The 22,051-nt window shown below is 39.0% G+C and overlaps 1 protein-coding gene across 3 annotated transcripts in view; it reads right to left on the reverse strand.

Annotated features, from left to right (window-relative positions):
- Positions 1 to 22,051, reverse strand: part of FAM114A2 (family with sequence similarity 114 member A2) — a 32,477-nt gene that overhangs the window by 10,342 nt on the left and 84 nt on the right. The window contains exons 1-9 of one of the 3 annotated variants that reach the window (XM_019464488.2): positions 21,570 to 21,894; positions 17,640 to 17,884; positions 16,760 to 16,859; positions 16,229 to 16,321; positions 14,895 to 14,986; positions 13,704 to 13,838; positions 13,031 to 13,189; positions 12,295 to 12,418; positions 6,767 to 6,846 (exon numbers count right to left, since the gene is read on the reverse strand). In XM_019464488.2, coding sequence (XP_019320033.2) covers positions 6,767 to 6,846; positions 12,295 to 12,418; positions 13,031 to 13,189; positions 13,704 to 13,838; positions 14,895 to 14,986; positions 16,229 to 16,321; positions 16,760 to 16,859; positions 17,640 to 17,870 — 1,014 coding nt within the window. In that variant the 5' untranslated portion in view covers positions 17,871 to 17,884; positions 21,570 to 21,894. Of the gene's footprint in view, positions 1 to 6,766; positions 6,847 to 12,294; positions 12,419 to 13,030; positions 13,190 to 13,703; positions 13,839 to 14,894; positions 14,987 to 16,228; positions 16,322 to 16,759; positions 16,860 to 17,639; positions 17,885 to 20,757; positions 20,781 to 21,569; positions 21,895 to 22,051 lie in introns of those variants that run through there. The other 2 variants (XM_019464489.2, XM_019464487.2) reach the window with 2 other exon arrangements.

The following is a 22,051-nucleotide window of genomic DNA, read 5'->3' on the forward strand; positions in this document are numbered from 1 at the left end:
TGGGTAAGGGGCACTAAGAAATCTACTCCTGAAATCATTGTTGCACTATATGCTAAGTAATTTGGATGTAAATTTAAAAAATAAAATTAAAAAAAAAAATACTGCTCAAACCAAGTCACCCTTCCCTTGCCCAAAGGTAACCCAGTCTTCTGTCTCACTGTCTCAATTAATTTTACCTGCCTTTAAAATGCACACAAATGAAACTTTAAGTCCATTCTAATTTGTGTCTGGCTTCTTATGCCCAATATAGTGTCTGTTAGGTTTCTGGCTTCTTATGCCCAATATAGTGTCTGTTAGGTTTATCCATGTTGTTGCAAATATCAGTAGCTCATTCTTATTTCTTGCTATGTAGTAGCTCATTTTATACATATACCATAACTTACCATTCTCTGATGATGGGCCTTTGAGTTGTTTTTAGTTTTCTTTGACTTCCAAAATACCTCCTTCTTCCAGTTCTCCCCCCAACCTTATGGGCATTCCTCCTCAGGCTTCTGTATGTATTGATACTCCTTTTTCAGCCTTTTAAACACCAGCATTACCTGGGGTTCTAGCCTGGCTCTCTACTAGCCTCACCACACTCCCTCTTCCCTCAACCCATCCTGTCTCTGTAATTTTAAGTATTCCCTACCTGCTGCTGGCTCCTAAATCCTTATTTCCAGCACTCACCTCTCCTGAAAACAATGTATTCCAACTGCCTGCTGGACATACATATCAAGGTATTTTGTAGGCTGATCATTCCTCTTCCCTTCAATGGCTCCCCTTCAACCAGATGATGGTCTTTTACATGACTGAAGAAGTACCCATGACCTAGTCCCTACCTACTTCTCCAGCCTCATCTCTTACCATTTTCCACTTTAAGATCTGATAATAATGGCCTATAAATGCCTGTTCTTCATTCGCGCTATTCCCTTAGGCTACAATGCCCTTCCCCGCCCTTTTCTTTTTTCTAAATAAAGGCAGCTCTTAGTTTTCTTTCAATCATCCACCCAGACATTGTCTCTTCCAAGTAACTTTCAAAGACCTTCCAGGAGACAAGGCATGTAAACAACCCTTCCCTGTATGTCCATGGTCCCCTGAGCACCCCTTCAACTTAGTACTTACCAAAGACACTGAAATTAAATGTGTCTATCTCCTATACATGAACAACATTACCATAGGATAGCTACAGACTGTCTTGTTTGAATTTGCACAGTGCCTGGCATGCTATGGAGGGCAGCTACTGTTTTTACCTAGCCAGCATCCCTATCTCTTTTCTTTTGGTAGTGGGTTCTAGATTTTTCTTAGTTCATGTGGTTTGGGTAGGGTTGCTTCCATCCTCTGGCTCCAAGGGTTGGCAAACAATTCAGATTTAGTTACTAGAATGTTAATCCCCCTTCCATACAGGGATTACTTCATGATGTTTCAAAAAGTGACCCAACCCAGGTCAATGGGCATCAGCATCAGGACATCTGATGAAACTACTAGGGAAGGGAGGCCCTCCTCCTGCTAGAGTTACTCAACTGGAAAAAAGTCACCCTGATGTTGCCAGTAGTCATCCTACCACCATGTGGAAAAGATTCTCTATGATAAAGCTGTAACAGAAGAAAGCAGAGTCAAGAGATTGGTGTGGGGATTGGGTTGGGGGTAGTAGGTGGGGTTCCTGCATAGAGAGCCATGCCTGAAGCTCTTGATTTTCTAGTTCTTGAGCTAATGAGTGCCCCTTTGTTCTTAAGCCAGTCTGACTTGAGTTTCTGTCATTTGCCACTGAGACTGTCCCGACTTCTAAGAAAAGGTTTATTGTCATTAAATGAAGACATCCACTTGAGAAACTTTATATAGACAGAATGTGTTCAGAGCTGTAACCAGGCAATACAAATTCAGAGAAGACTATGAGAGCCATTCCAGCTAAGAAGTGAGAATCACAGGTTTTATTACAAATACAGCACTGGGGTTCAGGGTTTAAGGATCAATAGATGGGGCTACGCCTGAGGCTACAACGTGAATAAGCTACAGCAGAACCTATGTACCCAGACATTCATCTCAAGGTTCTTCCTCCTACCACAGAACTCTCACAAAAACCCTCAGGAATAATTTGGCTCTGATCTTTAACTACATTAGCCTCTCAAATTAAATAAAAATAAAAAAAAAAGAATTAACTATATAAAAGACTGGAAACAGAAAACTCAAAGTATGCTGAGAAAACTGTGAAGCAACTAGTAGGACCAGAGCAGAGGGTACATTTATTAATTAGTTCATTCATTACAAATATTTACTACACATTGTCCAGGTGCTGGAAGTACCTATATAAACCATGGCCCTGCTCTTCTTTAGTGCAGAAAGACAATTAATAAGGAAACAAATAAGCGAAGAAAATAAAATGTAGAGACGGAGAGTGTGGACTGGATGAGCAGAAGGCAGACTTGGTTTGGGTGGTCAGGAGGGGTCTCTGAGGAGTGATATTTGAGTTGAAATCTAAAGTTTAAAAGGAGTCAGCCATGCAAATATTTAGACAAGAGTTGTAAGCAGAGGGAAATCAGGTGGGTGTACTCAAGGAACAGAATGAAGACCAATATGGGAGAAGCATGGGAGAAGAGGCTGGAGTGGTGAGATTTTTATAGAAGAGAATAGTGAGAGATGAAGCTGGAAAGAATCCTAACAGTTGACTAACAGTCTACATAGTATGTGAAATTCTCTGCAAAGCCTTTGAAGAGAGAAAATGAGAGAAAAACCAGGGATTGGTTTATCTCAAATTAAAAAAAGAAAAATGGGGAGACATAAGGCCATGCAAAAGAAAACTGATACCATAAATGTAATATACTTGAAGGAGATATTTTAGTAGGCATAAAACATACTCAAAATGATCTTTCTTATAATAAATACACTAAGTGAAGTCATTATGAACTACTGTGCCAACTCAAGGTAATTTATCATACCTTTTGAAAATTGGGCAACACTACCCAGGCCTCACACCCAGAATTCAGTCTGGAACTTCCCATTGGTGAGACCTGGAGACTTAGGAATTAAAAGACACCTTTGAGGGGTGCCTGGTGGCTCAGTCAGTTAAGCATCCAACTTCAGCTCAGGTCATGATCTCACAGTTCATGGGTTCAAGCCCTGCATCAGGCTCTGTGCTGATAGCTCAGAGCCTGGAGCCTGCTTCAGATTCTGTGTCTCCCTCTCTCTCTGGACCCCCCCCCCCCCCACACACACTCTATCTCTCTCTCAAAAATAAATAAACATTAAAAAAAAAATTTTAAAGATACCTTTGAGCTTAGCTTCTCCAACCACTTAGTTTTCATCAGCTGGGGGGGGGGGGGGGGAGGAGAGGGGGGGAGAAAAGGCCTAGAAAAGAAATGGGATTTGCCCACATCACATGCATCAGAGTAAGAATCAGACCTGTTTTCTCAGACTCCTGCTTCATTGCTTTTCCCCTACATCACACAGCCTCCCATTAAATCCTTGGGAATAATCAGGTCCTGCTCCTTAACTATTCTATATCTTATGACTCAACACAGGAAATGTAAACAATGTGAACACAACTTGCAGAGAATGACTACAACTACCAAATAGATAAGGATTACTTGCCTTTTTAAAATAGTTTATTTATTATTACGATCTCCTTGAGCACAGAAACTAGGTCTTTTTCATTAGTATTTCTCCAACACTTAGCAATATAAAGTTTACTTAACATATGTATATTTATCAAACACCTAAATATATTGGGCTAGCTTCTATAGATAGGACCATCAATGGTGAGCATTTACTATGAGCCAGGGACTTCCCAAGACCTTTGTATGCATTAACACATTAAATCCTCAAAAGAACCCCACATCACCCTATCTCACAGCTAAAGGAACCAAGGCATAGAGAGGTTAAACAACTTGCTCAACACCACAAAGAGACCTGGGATTTTAAGGACCAATAAAGCACAGATCCAGCTTTGAAGAAATTTAAGGTTTAGGATGGGAACTAAGATACACACATTAAAAAAATCAAAAATAACCTGTGATAAATTTATAAAAATACATATGTATAAGGTTAAGTGAATAAAGCAAAGTGCTCAAGAGCACAGACAGTGTGTTAACTTTTATATAAGAAGAAAATAGATCTGCTTATCTTCAAAATCTATCTACTCATCTAAAAATAGAAACACAAGAAGGATATGCCAGAAAACAAGAAAGTTGGTATTAGAAAGGAAAAGGAAGTGGATAGGAATTGTTTAGTTTTGACTTTTAGAAGCATAAGCCTCTATATATTCAAAAATTTAATGTAGGGGGAAAGCAAATAAATCATAAATTCTTTTCATAGGTTGGCTTTATAGTAGGTAGGCATGGGCAAAGAAATGAAACTATTTAGGATGCATTATAGAATTGAGGAAATAAGGGAATGTGCTAATGTCAGGAGACAGGGTTATTATTGTGGAAGATGAGAGATACAAATCTGTAATGAGGAAAGGCAAGGAAGACTCCTGTAGGGACAGACTGAAACTGGAGTTACCAGCATAAATTCACGACCTCTAACATATGTATGTGTGCACATGTGCAAATATGGGGGTGTGTGTACTTAAGTATATTTCCTAGCTCTGCCCACAGGACCTGGAGGCAAAGATACCCCAATATCAATGAGCACACCTAGCACCCACGTCTTAGCCTGTAATACTAAAAAGGAGCTATGGCTCCCTGAAGAAATGGCTGATTCCAGGGCTAGAGTACAGAAGGTACAAGAGGAGCCCAGAATATCGTTATGCCAGAAAATAAGGAAATACTCCAAAAAATGGTAAGTGCATGTCACACAAGAGTCAGTTTGAAGGTCAATTTGAATCCCAAAATAATTAAGGACAGTAATGAACTATAAACCAAAGGAAAAAAACAGAATTCCGTGAGATATTAAATAACAAATAGATAATAAATAAATAGAAGAAGGAAGAGCTCTTAACTATAGTAGAATGCCAAAAGCCAACTGATAAATAAGGAGCAAGTGTTGGGGTTAAGAGAAATCATCATTTTGCAACCATCACAGTAAACACTGGTGCAGCAAGAATCATGGATAGATGCTAAATCTGGAGGGACATTATGATGAACAGCAGGATACTTGTTGGTCTTAAAATGTCTACCCACAGAAAGTTTATTAGCAGTAAAAAATTCGTAACCATACAGTGAGAAATCAGACAACACATCATTTTAAGGGAAAGATGGACATTGTGTAGTCTAGGAAGGATATAAAACTGCTTATTAAGTCTCTTGCCTGGGAATGCATAACATGACTTTAATCATAAGAAAACATCAGACAAACCCCAAATCAGGAATACTCCATTTTTATACGGGGGAAAGCGGTTTGTATTTCTCATCACAAAAGACAAAGAAAAGTGAGGAACTACCACAGATTAAGAGACTCAAAGTATATGACAACTAAATACAATTCGTGATTATGTTCTGGCTTCAACGTTAGAGGGAAAAATAGGATATGAAGGACATTGTTGGGCTAATTGCCAAACCAGAATGTGGACAAGAGATTAAATAAAAATATCTTATCGATGTTAAATTTACTGCAGTTGATAATTACTACAGTTACCTACAGGAATATCCATATTCTTAGCAGATACATATTGAAATATTTGAGTAAAGGGCTATCATGTTTGCAATTTATTCCCCAAAATAGTCCCAATAATAACAACGTGTGTATGTGCATTTGGTGCATGTGTATGTAAAGAAGGGGAAAGGACGGCGGGGGTGGGGGGGGGGGAGTGAGAGGTAACAAGAGAACAAATGCTCAAACACGAATGATTAAATGTATAAATTATATATATATATGTTAATAATACACGTATTTGCATAAAAGACATATGAATTTCTTTGCATTATTTATGCAACTTTCTCTAAGTTTGATATTATTTCCAACTCAAAAAAACCACTATGATACAAGCTAAAAAGTGCTATAGTCAAGCGCTGTAGTGGAGATGAGGAAGATGAGCTGCCTGGGGGGTGACTGCATAGCTTGGGGAGTGCAGCCTTTTCACTGGGCAAGGAGAGTGAGATAACAAAATCAAGCATCACATTCCTTACCCTACGGTATGCAGGTGACTGTGGTGGCTATCCTGGCCAGGAAGCAATGTGCATCTGCTGCTACCTGGTCCAGAGATGTTTCTGGAGATTGGGAGAGGTGGGTGAAGAGATGGCAAGCAGCCCGAGACCAAGTGGATAGTGTCCCATGAGCTGGACTGGCAAGTATGCTCTATGAGTACTGCTCTGGAAACAGGCGCTCCCTACCCACTTTGACTAAAGGCCCTCCATGTTTCATACGTGTGAAAACAGCTCAGGCATCACCATCAAAGACCCAGGCATAGGCCACGGGAGGCTCATTTTCACATGCTAACTGGTCACTGGGCTCTGGGAAATCATTACCCTCCATCCAGCCCTATAAGGGCAGGGGCCACATTCCATCATCCTTGGATCACTCAGAGCCCTGACAACAGTGAGGCCTCCATAAAGGCGAACCCACTGGTATCACGAAGGCCGGTGAGTACTGCCAACACTGTGACCTGATTTGAGCTTTCAAATAAGCCAGCGTTCCAAATGAAAACAGGTGAGGATGGCAGATGTGGGGGGCAGGCAGGGCAGATGTGAAATTTGCATGTTAACCTGTGAGAGCAGGAGGCAGGCAGAAGGCACAGAACTCAGAATACAGCTCCCAATTTGGTGACATCCTTGCCAGAAAGTTATAACCTTACATTCTTTATCCATTAAATTGACACAAGTAAAAAAAGTGAAAATCACCAAGCATAACTTACCCTGGTAAGCTTCTCAGGTTTGGAGGAGACATGAAGCTGGGAAAATAGCTCTGTTATCTCTTTGGTAAAGTCTTCATCCCCTAAACAAATAAACAAACAAAGAAAAACACAGAGCCATGTAAAACCCTGCAGAAAGACTGACAGAGATGGGCGGAAAGGGGGAGGCAGAGGAGAGGCAAGGGAGGAGCCGCAGCAGCACCAGGAATAGCAACAGCAACTTACATGAGCACGGTGCTCTGGTGCTTACAGAATCCTTCTACATGCACCAACAAATTCTCCCAATGGGCTTGTAAAGAGGGTCACATCCCATTTTAGAGATAAAGAAACTAAGACTTGGAGGGGTTATTTCTCCTAATAGCAAATACTAAGAGTCAAACCTTGGCCTTCCCACCCCAGTTCAAATCCAGTGCTCTCTGTTCTATTCCAGAAGTATGAATGAGAACAGGTGAAAGCAGAGTACTAAGCAGGTACCATGCATGTGCTTCAAAGAAAGTGGACTTCAAGTCGGGACATAAAAAAATGGGTACAACTTAGCCAGGAGAAAAAGAAGAGTTTCAGGTAGCAAACACAAATACAAAGATCATGACCGCACGTTTAATATATCTGGGAGAGTCTTAATTTCAGAGAGAGAAGAGAGATAAGAGTGAAGCTAGAAAGTTAAGTAGGATCTAGGCAAAAGAGGGCCTTAAAACCTATGGAGAAGAAATCAAACTTTTTACTGAGGGAGTGAGGAGACATTGAATGATTTTAAACAGACACAGATTATGTCCCATTTAAATTTTAGAAAGATCCACTTTGGCTCCCGGGTGGAGGTGGGAATAAGAAGGAAGGCAGAAAGGCTGAGGTAATAATCCAGGGTCCAGGTAGGAAATAATGATGGATAAGAAGAAAGGGAAGAGGAAAGGGATTCCAGAATATTGGAAGGATGGTAAGAAAGCTATTGGTTAAATAAGCCTGGTAAGATATGATGGGGAACACGTAATACTTATATTTGAGAAACATACAAGCAAATACGTAAGATATATAAAAAAAAACAAAAAACAAAACAAAACAAAAAAAAAAAACAGAAAAACAACACATCCAAATGGCAGGAAATGCTATTTTCTGCTCTACTCATCTAAATCCTACTTCATTTTCTCAGACCAAAGCTTCTTGTAACTAACACAATGTAGGGAGAACTCTTATTTATAGAAATCTTTTAGCACTTACAATCTACAGAAGTGTTTCTTAGTCACCAGTTCATGGTTTACTAGGGCAAATCATTATTTCTTCATACCTGTTTTCTCCCCAAAACCCTTAGAAAAAAAATTCCATCTTGGTTCTTTTATCTCCATCTGCTATCCTTTTGTCTTCTTGGTGTTCAAGGCAGAAAATGCAAATGGTCTGGTGATCCCAGGTACACTATAGTTTGGGGAAAGTTGATCTCGCTAAATATTACAGCTGTAACCTATGTAAGTCCTCTACACAACTCCTAATCAAACCCTACTATCTAAAAACCTAAAGTCTGACAGGCATTTTGTTTTCCTAGCAATGCTCCTAAATTATTTGGGAGCAAGAGAGGACTCTGAATCCATGCTAGGATGCATGTACCTCAAGGGGTTCAAGAAATAATCCAATTGGAGTACAGGGGGAAAACAGAACTTTTATTTATAGGTATTTGTCTCATTTTTTTTAAAAAAATTCTATTTTAGGGTATACTTTAAAATGTAAATATGTTATTATAGTATTACATGTGTGTAATTTATAATCATCAAATATACATACATTAGTTCTAAGTGCTCAAAAAAACTTACTGCTTACTAAGTGTTGATCAAAAAACATTTGGAGGTGGCACCTGGCTGCCTCAGTGGGTAGAGCATGTGACTTGATCTCAGGGTCATGAGTTCGAGCCCCACAATGGGTGTAGAGATTACTGATAAAAAATAAATACATAAAAAATGTTTGGAGGGGCGCCTGGGTGCTTCAGTTTGTTAAGTGTCAGATCAGGTCATGATCTCTGTTTGTGGGTTCGAGTCTCACAACGGGCTCATTGCTGACAGTTCAGGGCCTGGAGCCTGTTTCAGATTCTGTGTCTCCCTCTTTCTCTGTCCCTCCCCCATTCACATTCATTCTCTCTCTCTCCCTCTCTCTCTCTCTCTCTCTCTCTCTCTCTCTCAAAAATAAACAAACATTTGAAGATACTGTCATGTACTCCCTACAGACCTGAGTATAAAAAGTAGTTGCTGCATTAGAATAAAAGTGCGAGGATGGGAAAGAGGCAGGGCTAGTGCTCTGGAGGGACCCTGGAGAGGCTGGGGTCTTCTCCTGCTGAGGCAAAGGGATCAGATGCATAAGACAGAGGGGCAAGAGCTAAGGATGCTGACAGAAAATGAAGATGACCAATGTCACCAGAACCAGATTCTGTGTTTTTCTCTCCCCTCCGCTACCACCATTTTGGTTTTGTTGTTGTTGTTGTTGTTTTTAACATCTTCATTGAGCTGTAATTAAATACCAAGGACAGTGTTGCATTTTCATCCAAAATCACTGGGGAAAGCTGTTGGGAATAGCACTACACTGCTTTCTTTTCAGAGTCCTGATCTCCGGCAAACAGGTAGGGGAGAAAAAAGTCATAGATACAAATCCATCTGTTCAGAAACTCCATTAGAGTCCTCAGAATGGTATTTAAAGATCAGGTTTTCTGATTACTATGCAAAGCCAGATGTTGACTAAATTGAACAAATACTGTTAATGGTACTATGTAAAAATAAATTAAGCTTATAAATAACTGGGGATTGTCACTCTAGAGCTTAGTTGAGAACAACAGAGCAACTTAAGTAAATCAAGTTTAATTTAGGGGTTTCCTGCTAAGTATAGACCTTCATCTATTTACTTATGCCATCCTAATCATGAAAATAGCAGCCACCATTTATTGAGTGCTTACTATGTGTCATATATTAAATATTTCATTAGGCCTTATAACAAGCTGAGAGGAATTAGCATCCTCTTATAGCTGATAAAACAGAAGTTCAGTGTTAAGTAATTCTCCAAGGTCACACGGCTTAGGAAACAGCAGATCTTGAATTTGAACCCAGATCTAACTCCAAAACCCATCCTTTATAAACCCACCATTCTATACTGAATTCTCAATACTGCAGGTAAGATTTAAAAACTTATATTCAAGAGCCATTTCATATCAGGACCAGTATCTTTACATAGAGTGTATAGTAAGAGGTTATATAACCAGCCAAATTGACTTCTTAGAATGCAGTGCAGAACACAAATGGGAACAAAAAAGAAAAAGGCTCTCTTAGTATAAAATCCATGCATTCCACTTTACTTCCTTCTCTCAAAAGAAAGACCCTAAGACTCTCACTCAAAGTGCCCTGCTTTCAGTACACAGCTTGAATATGGCTAGTTAACTGGTTTTCCACCAGATTAGACATAGAAAATGAGATTCAGGGGTGCCTGGGTGGCTCAGTCAGTTAAGCAGCCAACCCTTGATTTCAGCTCAGGTCACGATCTCACGGTTTGTGAGTTCGAGCCCTGCATTGGGCCCTGTGCTCACAGCGTGGAGCCTGCTTCGGATCCTCTGTCTCCCTCTCTCTGCCCCTCCCCAGCTTGCATGTGCATGCATGTGCACGTGTGCTCTCTCTCTCTCTCAAAACCAAATGTTAAAAAAAAAAACTGAAAATGAGATTCAAAGGATATTAGAAATACAAGCTCACTGATAATGAAGAGAATTAAAAGATGGACATTCAGAAGAAAATAAAGACGCACACAATTCTAAAAAGTAACAGAGACATTTCCAAAAGCAAAGCAGTTTAGATAATTTAATATAGCAGTTCTCAAAAACATTTTGGTCTCAGGATCCCTTTACACTCAGAACTTTTTGACAACTCCAAAGAGTCTTTTATAATGTAAGTTATAGATCTCAACATCTATCATATTAAAAATTAAAATTAAAATGTTTGAAATACTTATCAATTGTTTAAAAGTAACAACAATAAACCCACTACTTGTTGACATAATTTTTAAGAAAAAGTGTATTTTCCAAAAAAGAAAACTTTTAGTGAGATGAATGCCACTGTTTTGTATCTCTACAAATCTCCTTGATGCCTAGCTTGAAGACAACTGGATTCTTTTGTCTGCTTTTACATTTAATCTGTGGTGATATGTTGTTTTAAGTACATCCTACTCTGAATAGTCTGTGACTGCAATCTTTTTTTTTTTTTTTTTTACTGCAATATTTAAAACAAAAAAAGGTGTTCCATGAAAAAACCAGCTACTTCAGCTTACAACTTAAACAATACCAGTGCTTTTCCTTCAGACTTCAGGATGTATCACACAAAATACGAAAAGTAATATATCCAAGGGTCAAGACTTAGTAAGATTAATAATTGCTACATGAGAACAAGACTAAATGAAACTGGCAGTGAATGCATGGTGGTGAAAATACAGTATTAGTACAGTTTGGTGCCACTGTCTTGATTTATGTTAAGAAGCCAGTAATTTTACCCACCACTGCTTTTGCACCATCAGTGCAAATGTCAAAATGATACATTTTTTAAACAGAAAAGAAAATAACATCTTGGTATTAGTATGCAGAGTTTTTTTTAATCATTTTATTTTTTTTAATATGAAATTTATTGTCAAATTTATCATGCAGAGTTTTGACTCATGGATTCCCTGAACAGATCTTAGAGACCCAAGATTCTACAGACCACACTCTCCAAACCACTGATTCAATCTACCACATGGGTGATTGGCCCATGTGTCTTGATGGACCCTGAGGGAATTTTTCTATTCACTTTTAATATTTGTTAACTGATTGCTTCATTAAAAGGAAAAAGGGGGGCGGGGAGGCAAAAACCTACACTCATTAGATTCTACGAAAAAAGTAGCATGTAAGACATATTAGAAACATTTCCATCTAATCTTTAAAATAAAACTCTCAAAGGTTAAGATTCTGTTGACTAGAGATTATGCTTTACGTAAACAAACTTGTTTCCTGATAATTTTGCAAAAATGAGTAGCTACTACACTTAAACTTTGGAGAATATGCAGATATTAAAAATATGGCACACACACAAAAAAACTTTTGAAAATAAAAAGACAAATTATCACCTGCATTTTGGATAACTCCCAACCTACATGCCTGAATTCAAGATGAGGACAGGGATCACAGGAGTCAGAGAGGCACAGAAGCAGTGTCTAGGGATATAAAACTCATAGGGATGACCAGCCAGACTGAGGCACGAATCTAACAAGGGAAACTCTCTAAACAAAAAAGCAGGCCGAGATGTGAGCTACAAGATTAGACCTGGAGAAGCCACAAAGATCTTGGGGGTCAAGGGCAGAGCAGAGGGGGAGTGGGACAAAAATATGCACATAGGGCCGACTGCTCATATCAATGTCTGGTCAGGGGCAAGGCAGCAAAAAAGTAAAGTCAGGCTAGTATAACTAGAGAGAAAATAATATATTTCAAGGGCAATACACTGAATATAAACATGCTACATGCTTTCCACTCAAATGCTGGATTTTCATATTACCTTTTTTCTCTTCTTCCTCTTCCTCACAGAACTCTGCTAGGGAAAATGCTTCCTTGAGTTGTTCCAACTCATGTTTTAGAGTCTCTAATTCTTCTCCACTTAGAGAATTAAGAATAGATTTCACCTGAATGGATATAAAATAAAAAGTTGTGAGACTACAAAAGAAAAATAAAAACATTTTCAAGTGGAGAAGAGGCCAAATTAAAATAAAAATTATGAGCTCACCAGCTGATACAAACTATTCCTTAAGAATAATACAAGAGGCTAGTCATTACATAAAGGTAGGGAGAATTTATACTTCCAAAATAATATAAGCCAGAAACATCTGGAAATTATTAGTGTTTAACAATGGCTGATAAATTAGGGGGAAATGAAACAGTCTTGAATCAATTAAAAACTAACAGGTAACCATATCCAATTGGCAGCTTAAGCCAGAGAGACTACCAAAAAAAAGAAAAAGACCAAGGCAAAGGAAAAGTAACAGATGTGCTATTAAAACTTCTTTGTTCATCTGTCTTCCTTTTGTTTAAATTTTGAAAAGTAACACTTGACTCATTCTATTTGTAGCGGTTAGTTCAAACATTGTTTGTTTGTCTGTGTTGGTATAGTATTTTCAAAGAGTCTCAAGCCTCCATGTGAAATACATTTCATCTTCCAACTGTGCAAAAAGAGACGCAACTATGCAGCACTCCTTTGCTTGGAGACCAACCATTTGAAATTTGGGGTTTGGAATTACCTTCATCTCACTTTCTCGGGAAAGCATCTCCAGAGCTTCCAGATGCGAAAGGCCTTGAAATTCATCAAAGAGTAGCCCATAATGAGTTTTCTTGTCTGTTTCCAAGGCAACCTCATTGGAGGTCCATAGCTCTTCTTTCTCCTTTGCCTCTCGTAAAACCTGGCAAATAGATGGAGGATTACACTGCAGCAAGTAATGAGAGCTCAAGGGTGAGCTCCAAGAGCTGGGGGAAGCAGAGCTGAGACGGGAACCATACAGAACACTGCCCTTTCCTTCCTGGCACTGCAATTCAAATCTGATCGGCTAAGGAGCTGCTGGGAAAAAAAAAAAAATGATCACACACAATTCGAATCTGGACAGGGTAAATAACACCCAAGGAACCAGGTGCTTCTTTGAAAGTGCTTTAAATATTAATCTACTCAACAGCTCTGAAAGGGCTTGTCATCTTCTACTGCAGTGATAAGAGGCTTCTGCAGAAAATAAAGAGTAGGGAAAAAAGAACTGGGCATTTTTATAACCATTAGAGCTCTCATCCCCTCACCCAAAAAAAAGCCTTAATGAACATATCATTGAAAAGTTTTCAAAAGGAAAGAAATACTAACAAGGTCTACTACATGCAAAAAATACAGATCAAAACAGACACATTAAATACACAGGTAAAGACAAATGGTACCTGAGACAATGTAGAATTCCGGTTCATCAGACCCTTCGTTCTTTTAAATCCAGGATCCCCTTCTGCTATTACATCCATTGTCTTTTTCCCAATGAATTCTAAGGCATCCAAACCCCCACTGATTACGCTCTTTCCCTAGGAAACACATGCAACTTCATTGCAAGAATACTGAAAAAAGACATCTGCATGGTTTGATTATATAAAATAGTGGCTAACAATACCAAGCACTGTCAAGAATATGGAGCAACGAAAACAATCATCTACTGCATGTGGGAATGTAAACAGATACAAACACTGTGGCCAGCTCTTTGTCAGTACTCAACAGAAATGTGTACAGAGGTTCATCAAAAGACGTACAAAATGTCCATGGCAGTACTATTTGTAAAAGCTAAAAACTGGAAACAACCACAATACTCACAAACCATGGAATAAATAAATGCTGTACAGTCACATAATGGAATACAGCAAAGAAAACGGAATACACCATACAAACTACACGATGAAGAAATCACACAAACATAATGTTGAGTGAAAGAAACCAAGTACAACAGAGTCTATACCGTATGATTCCATTTATGTAAAGTTTAAAAGCAGGCAAAATTAATCTGTGATGGTAGAAGTCAGGATTGTGGTCACCATGGGCAAAAGGAAAAATCAGAGATGGCGAGGAGAGGGCACAAGGGGAACATACAATGTACCATCATGTTGTTCCTTAGTCTGCGTTCATGCTGTGAAAATTCAACTGAGCACTTAGGATTCCACTTTTCTACATGTTTTACTTCAATAAGAAGTTAAAATTAAATACTAGTTATCTATTCTCATGTAAGAAAGACATTAAGTTTCCGATAAAATCCTTTAAAAAATGTTTCTAATCGTCTATAGTTACTCAATTACGGGAAGAATATTTTTGTAAAGCAGAGTTTCTAGGCCACCAATCTCAGAATTCATAGTCCATAAGATATTATGTACATTGTCTCTCTATTATTCTTCATCATCTGCTCTGTCCTTTACTTCTTTAAAGAAAGTTTCCAAGTAGCTCCACTCTACCTCTAAGATCAAAGTAATTGATCTTCAGCAATTTGGACTCATTTAAGAGTAATCAGTCCTCATGGCTTTTCAAGAAAAAGAGGGAGAAAGAGACAGAAACCCACTATATTCAGAGAGGTGGAGTCCACCAGGCATTTTACTCACTGTGGTCTGAACAGCAGTAGAGATGGTTGAGAATACACCAAATGGCCCAGTCAATGGGGAGGAGTTTGCATTATCTTTGGCATTTGTCTGTCCTACAAGAGGAAGGGGATATGTAAACAAGAAGGGATGGTCTATAGTTTTTCTTTATCAGCATGTATGAGACTTTAAAAATTAGATCCTGCTTCCTACACACAGGATAGCCTTAGCCCTTTTTGTTTTATTATTTTAAACTACTCATTTTTAAATGAAAGCTAACATGGCTTTTCATCTTCATTTCATTTAAAAAATAAAATCTAGTCTTTTGAACAAACTACTGATATATGTCATAACACACTATATACTGTATGACTCCATGTGTATGATCTTCTGGACAAGGTCAAACTTTAGGCAGAAAACAGATTAGTAGTTACCAAAAACAAGAGTAAGTGATGGGAGTACCACAAAGGGCCATGAGGAGTCTTTTGGGGGGTGATGAAAATATTCTTATATTTTGATTATCTATACAGATTAAGGAAATATTCTATACTGTATATCACAGTGGACTGCAAGTATATTGTGTAAACAGGACTGTATGTTCATCAAAACACATTAACTGTATACTTAAAAAGAGTAAACTTTACTCTTATAAAGATGTAAATTATACATCCGCATCTAATTTACATTTAATTAGTCATACAAATAAATCATAAAATCCATAAATCTAACTTTCTAAAATATGGCATATTTTAAATTTTGTCCTAGAAAAGTATGCATATTTGGGAGAAAAAATGAGATGATCAAAGAGAAGAGTGGGAGACAATAAAGCCCCTGAGAGATGGAGAAAGCAGTATTAGGGCCTGAAAAGTTTTCTGTTTACTTGTCCTAGGCCATCTTGATCCCTGGTTCAAAACTCTTCCCTTTGTGGCTTAAGTGAGAGTACAATGATCAAAACAGGTGTCCAAAATTAAATTTCACCCTCATAAATATTCAAACACAAACAAATAAATCCCCAAACGAAACACATTAAAATATTTTTTGTGCCACAACAGGGTCCAACTCAGCTAACTCTTCTTGGGGTCATACTCGATTGTGCCAAACACAGCACTAGGCAACTTTTATATTCTACACTCATGGCCTTATTTAATGTTTGTAACCATCTTTTGACATATAAAATATCATCCCATGTCAGCAAAGTGGTTAAAGAACACAGACCTGTTAGTCAAAGTCCAATCCCCTTTCTCACCAGTCCCATGATGTCCTGAATATCAGACACTCAATAAATATATACCGAAGAACAAGCTCAACTGTTCTATTTTGACCCATGGTTCTAGGTCTTAATGTTTCCACATACTGACCTGTTGCACACTGGACTTCCGTTGAAATTTCACTGGGACTAGGAATTCCAAGAGAAGTCTCTGCCTTCTCAATGACATTTGAAATACCTTGGCCTAATGAGAAAAATGGTAACATTTTTATGCCTGAATACTACTTACTATTAGTCACCAAAACTGAAGAAACAAACCTGCAGATGGTTAAAATCACCATAGCCATAGACACGCTATTTTGACCACATGTAACTAATGTTTGGGAGTGTAATGTTACCAAACAAACAAACAAAACAAAATGACAAACTTGATTCAGTACCACCACAGATAGTTTCATATTAACAATTCTTGGTCAATGAGAAACTCTAAGTAAAGAATGCTAATGAGAAAAGGCTGCTGCAAACTCTGGGTGTACTATAAACCAGCCTATCCTTCCTGACCAATTTTTAAACTATAAAGCCCTTAAGTAGAGATGGAAGAGGAATTATCAATAAAGTCATTTTTAACACAGATCTATAGCAAAACACACGCAAAAATTAATAAAATGATGGATGACCTTACCTACTGTAGCTACTGTAGCTGAGGCTGAAGAGAGTAAGGATTTGCCCCAGCTGCCCCAATATCCCCATCCAGTCTGAGGTACATCTTTGGAAACAGTCTCCTATTCTCCCCAGTAGGCAGAAAAACAAAAGGCAAAAGAAAATGGAAAAGTAGAGAATAAGAGAGTATATAGGCAAGGTATCTAATTATTAGCCCAACATACAGATGAACAAATACATAACAGTTAGCTAAACAATCATATTGCTTGGTGGCAAACTGAGGAAGGCTTAGTCAACTGAGTGCCCAACTTCTTGATTTCGGCTCAGGTCATGATCTCATGGTCCTGAAATGGAGCCCCACGTTGGACTCCACACTGGGCATGCACCCTGTTCAAGATTCTCTCTCCCTGTCCCTCTACCCCTCCCCGCTGCACACATGTGCGCTCTCCCTCTCTCTCAAAAAAAAAAAAAAAAAATGTATTGCTTGGCTGACAGATGTATGTTACCTGCATTTAAGCACCATGTAGCAAAGGCAACTACTCCTAAAGGTATTTATAAAACTGAGAAAATTGTGTTTTATGGCTTTCAAAGAAAAGAAATAGGTAATCTTAAATTGGTTTTGATTCCACATCCCTTTCAGCCCAAACTCTTATTTTTTTTAATGTTTATTTTTGAGATAGAGAGAGGCAGAGCACGAGCAGGGGAGGGGCAGAGAGAGAGGGAGACACAGAATCAGAAGCAGGCTCCAGGCTCTGAGTTGTCAGCACAAGCCTGACGCGGGGCTCGAACCCACGAACTGTGAGATCATGACCTGAGCTGAAGTCAGATGCTTAACTGACTGAGCCACCCAGGTGCCCCATTAACCCAAACTTTTAATTCCAATGTTTTAATAAACACTTTACTTTGCCTGCAGCCTGTGATGCCTCAACAGGGAGAACTTCTGGAGTCTCAAGATCGATGGAAGGTTTGGATTGTGGTCTTTTCCGAGTGAAAACTACGGGTTCCGATTTATCCTCTGGCTTGACACTTTGGTCAGCAGACTCAGAACTCTTGGCTGGCTCATACTTCTCATCTTCAAGGATGGAGGTTGCTTCAGTTACCACTGGAGTTTCAATATCATTTTTATCCGACATGACTAGATCATTGCCTGGTAAAATAAAAGCCAAAGGAAAAATTAATTCTATAGGGTTTTTAGGTGTAAGTTATTTAAGCTTTTTATCTTGAGATTATCATAGTCACATGCAGGTATAAAAAATACAGACAGATCTGAATATCCTCCACCCAGGTTTTTCCAATGGCAACAACTTGTGTAACCACAGTGTAATATGACAACCAGGAAAGTGATACAACCCACTGACCATATTCAAATTTCATCAGTTTTATAGACACTCATGTATGTGTATTCAGTTCTATGAAATTTTATCATATGTACAGATTTGTGTGACCATCACCACAGTCAGGATACAGAACAGTTCAATCACAAGGATCCCAAGTTATCCATTTTTTACTGTTTATATACTTAGAGAGAGAGAGAGCAAGCAAGTAGAGGAGGGGCAGAGAGCAAGGGGGAGAGACACAATCCCAAGCAGGTTCTACACCGTCAGCACAGAGCCCAACGCAGAGCTCGAAACCTCGAACTGCGAGGTCATGATCTGAGCTGAAATCAAGAGTCAGACATTTAACCGACTGAGCCACGCAGGCACCCCATAGGTTATCATTTTTAGACACATCCCACCCCACCCTCACCAACCCATAGCAACCACTGATCTGTTCTCCCTCTCTACACAAGATGTTATATAAACGGATTCATTCCGTATGTAACCTTTGGAGATTGTTTTCACTCAGCCTAAGTCCCCCAAAATCCATCAAGTTACTGTGTCAATAGTTTCTTCCCTTTTTTGCTGAGTAGTATTCCTCGGTATAGATGTATTTCAGTTTGCTTAACCATTTACCCATCAAAGGATACCTGGGCTATTCCCAGTTTGGGTCTATTACAAATAAAACGGCTACGAACATCAACGTTCAGCTTTTTGCGGGAACGTAAGCTTTCATTTCTCTGAAATAAATGACCAAGGGAACAACTGCTGGATCACACGTTAAGTACTTGTTCAGTTTTATAAGAACTGCCACTCTTTCCCAGAGTAGCTGTACCATTTTACATTACCACCAGTGATGTGTGAGTGATCCAAGTTTCTTAGCATTCTCACCAGCATTTGGCAGTTTATCTTTGAGCCATTCTGATAGGTGTGTAATAATAATCTCACTGTGGCTTTAAGCTGCATGCCTCTAAAGGCTAATGATTTAGAACGTCTCTTCATGTGCTTACTTGCCATCTGGATAGCCTCTTCAGTGAAATACCTATTTGTATCTTTTGCTCATTTTCTAATTCGATTTTTTTTTTTTTTTTACTGTTGAGTTTTGAGAGCTCTTTATGTATTATAGATTCAAGTCCCTTGTCAGACATGTGGTTTGCAAATATTTTGCCCCAGCTTGTAGCTTATTTTTTCATCTTCCTCACAGGGTCTTTCACAGAACAAATGTTTTTCATTTCAATGACATCCAATGTATCAATTTTTCCTTTTATTGACTGTCACTCAAAAATCTTGGTATTAACTATTTCTACTTAAACTTCTGAGAGATAAGATGATGAAATTTAAGCCATCAGATAGCATCTAAATCAAATCTGCTTTTGAAAAACAATGTTAACCAATTCAGTCCCTTTCATAAGTACATCTCTTTGGCAATTAAAGGCAAGATGCTACTGGTATTTTTACAAAAAGCAGATGTTGGTTTCCAAGATAGCCAAATATTCCCAGAGGAGAAATCAATGTATCTCACAAGTACATACTTATACACATACCAAAGCCTTAGGTATATGTAAGTATTTATTTTATACCAGTATTTACTAATAGAGAATTAGACCCAATCCAAGCCATCAAAACATTTCTAATGTGCTAGAAAAGACGCACATACTAAGAACTAAGGCAGCTTGGAAACAGCACTATAATGGAGATACACATAAAATACTAAAAGAACAGAGGAAAAAAAGTCTGCTGGAATCAGACAATATGATTCATGTACAAAGTATCTGAAATAAGCATAGAATAGTGGTCACAAACTGGAATGACTGCTAAACCCAGCCTATAAATGTTTTTGTTTGGCCTGCACAGTGTTTAAACATTTGTACTAATTGCTAACACTTAAAAATCAGATATTATATATATATGAATATAGATTTTCAACTTCCCTTAAAGTTGAAATATCTGGTAGCACTGGGCCCACTTTTGACATGGTAATAATTAGCTCAAGCCAAAGAGTTGCTGAGCCTTTTAGTCAAAATGTTATCTAGCTCCCTCCGATCTCCACCTAAATCTACTTGACTCATTTGTTACCAGATTAGACCCTGTAGGCGTCTAAGCTTGCAGCGCTTCCCTTAAAGAGCACTTGGGATTGTGACAGGTGAAGGTGTCAATGAGAAAATTCAAGGGTGTGGAAACAACACACAGGAAGAAGTGTGAACAGAATGGACATGGAACATGGACAAAAAACAGTAGTTAATATAGCATGGAGAATGATGGAAAGGCATAAGGCTAGAAAGGTAGATTTGTACAACACCATGGAGCCTAGATCATATGGGTATACGATATACATACATTACACATACCCAAAACACATAGAAAAAAAAATCTAGATGCAACTACCCACACACATACAAGCCCACTCTGAAATATCCATTCGTTCACTTGCAAACATTTTTTGAGTACCTACTATGTACCAAGCTTTGGAGACTGAGAATTAATTTAGAAAACAGTTTCTACCCCATTTACTCCAAGAGCCTAACAGGAAAGATTCCACAGTTGCTGCATAAAATTCAATGCTTTGTGTACCGAAATATGTACCTTTTTTACACTATTCATTTCACTTTCCTTATGCTTTTTCCAAGGTACAACATATAACAATATATGTTTTTTAAATAGTATACCATATACAGTCGTCCCCCTTATCTGAGGTTTCAGTTACCTGCGGTCAACCACTGTCTGGAAGCAAATGCTCCTCCTTCTGATTTGTCAGGAGGTCAACAGTAGCCTAATGCTAGCTACATCACTGTGCCTGCATCCTTCACCTCACCTCACCTCACGTCACCACACAGGCATTTTATTATCTCACATCCTGGAACAGGGCACCTGCAGATAAGGGGCAACTACTATACAGTATATATAACAAACATATTACATAAGTAATTTATATGATTTTATAAAAGACTGGAAGGACATAGTTCAAAACATTAAATACTGGTTATCTCTATTATTTCACTTGTGCCACAACGACTTAATGAGCACCTAGAATGTGCTAGACATTTGGCTAGGTGAAAAGGCGCTGGCTGTTCACATTATCATTACCATCGCTTTCATTATTAGAATAGCTGTGCTATCCCTGTTCTTAATGGATTCATACTCTAACAGGAAAGGGAGGGGGGAATACATTTCAGGTATATGGCACTGCACTATTTAATGTTTTTGTAAGTTTTCCAAACATCCTATAATGTGTTATTTTCAAAAGTGGAGTGAAAAGACTCCAAGAGCTGAAACATTGCAAGTAAAATTAAATGGCTGAGTCATATTTCTTAAAAATATAAATGTACACATTTACATGCACACATATATAGATATATACCTCTCCCCATTTTCCCTGGAAACTTCCAGCCGCACAGTTACCAAAATGGAAAGGGTTTAGCTTAGCAGCTACAAGTACGGGCTCCGGAATTAGACTTTCTTCCAACTTTGCGGGGGGGGGGGGGGGGGGGGGCGGTAACTGCGACAAAGTCAGTTCACCTTGCTAGCTGCGTCTCCGTTTCCTCAACAGTAACACAGGCTACAACACCTGCCTGGCAGGGTTCCTACAAAGGTTCCTCCACACGGGGTACGCGAAGGGCTCTCAGAACAGAGACTGGCACATAGGTAACAGTTGCTATTAGGACGGAGGCGGTGGTTGTGTCATTACTGTCATTAACACAGCTTTCTCTAGACGGACAGAGAGCAGACGTCCTCACTTGTTCGCACACACAAGACCAGATCCCAAACCGGAGATCTGGGATCAACAAGCACTCCCAACTTCTCCGACGCTGAAAACGACGAAGAGTTCCGCACCCAAACGTAGCGCTTCAACTACCAAAGCGCTTCATAGGCTCCGCGTCCAGCCGTGGGGGGGTCGGCCGCCCAGCCCCAGGCCACCTCCTGCCCCTACCCAGCCACCTAGACCGCCCGGCCCCGAACCCCCAACCCCCGCACGCCGCCTGCCTCCTCCCTAGAAACCC

Source organism: Panthera pardus, unplaced genomic scaffold (genome assembly GCF_024362965.1).
Source record: "Panthera pardus isolate Hobbes unplaced genomic scaffold, ASM2436296v1 HiC_scaffold_2, whole genome shotgun sequence".
NCBI classification, from domain to species: domain Eukaryota; kingdom Metazoa; phylum Chordata; class Mammalia; order Carnivora; family Felidae; genus Panthera; species Panthera pardus.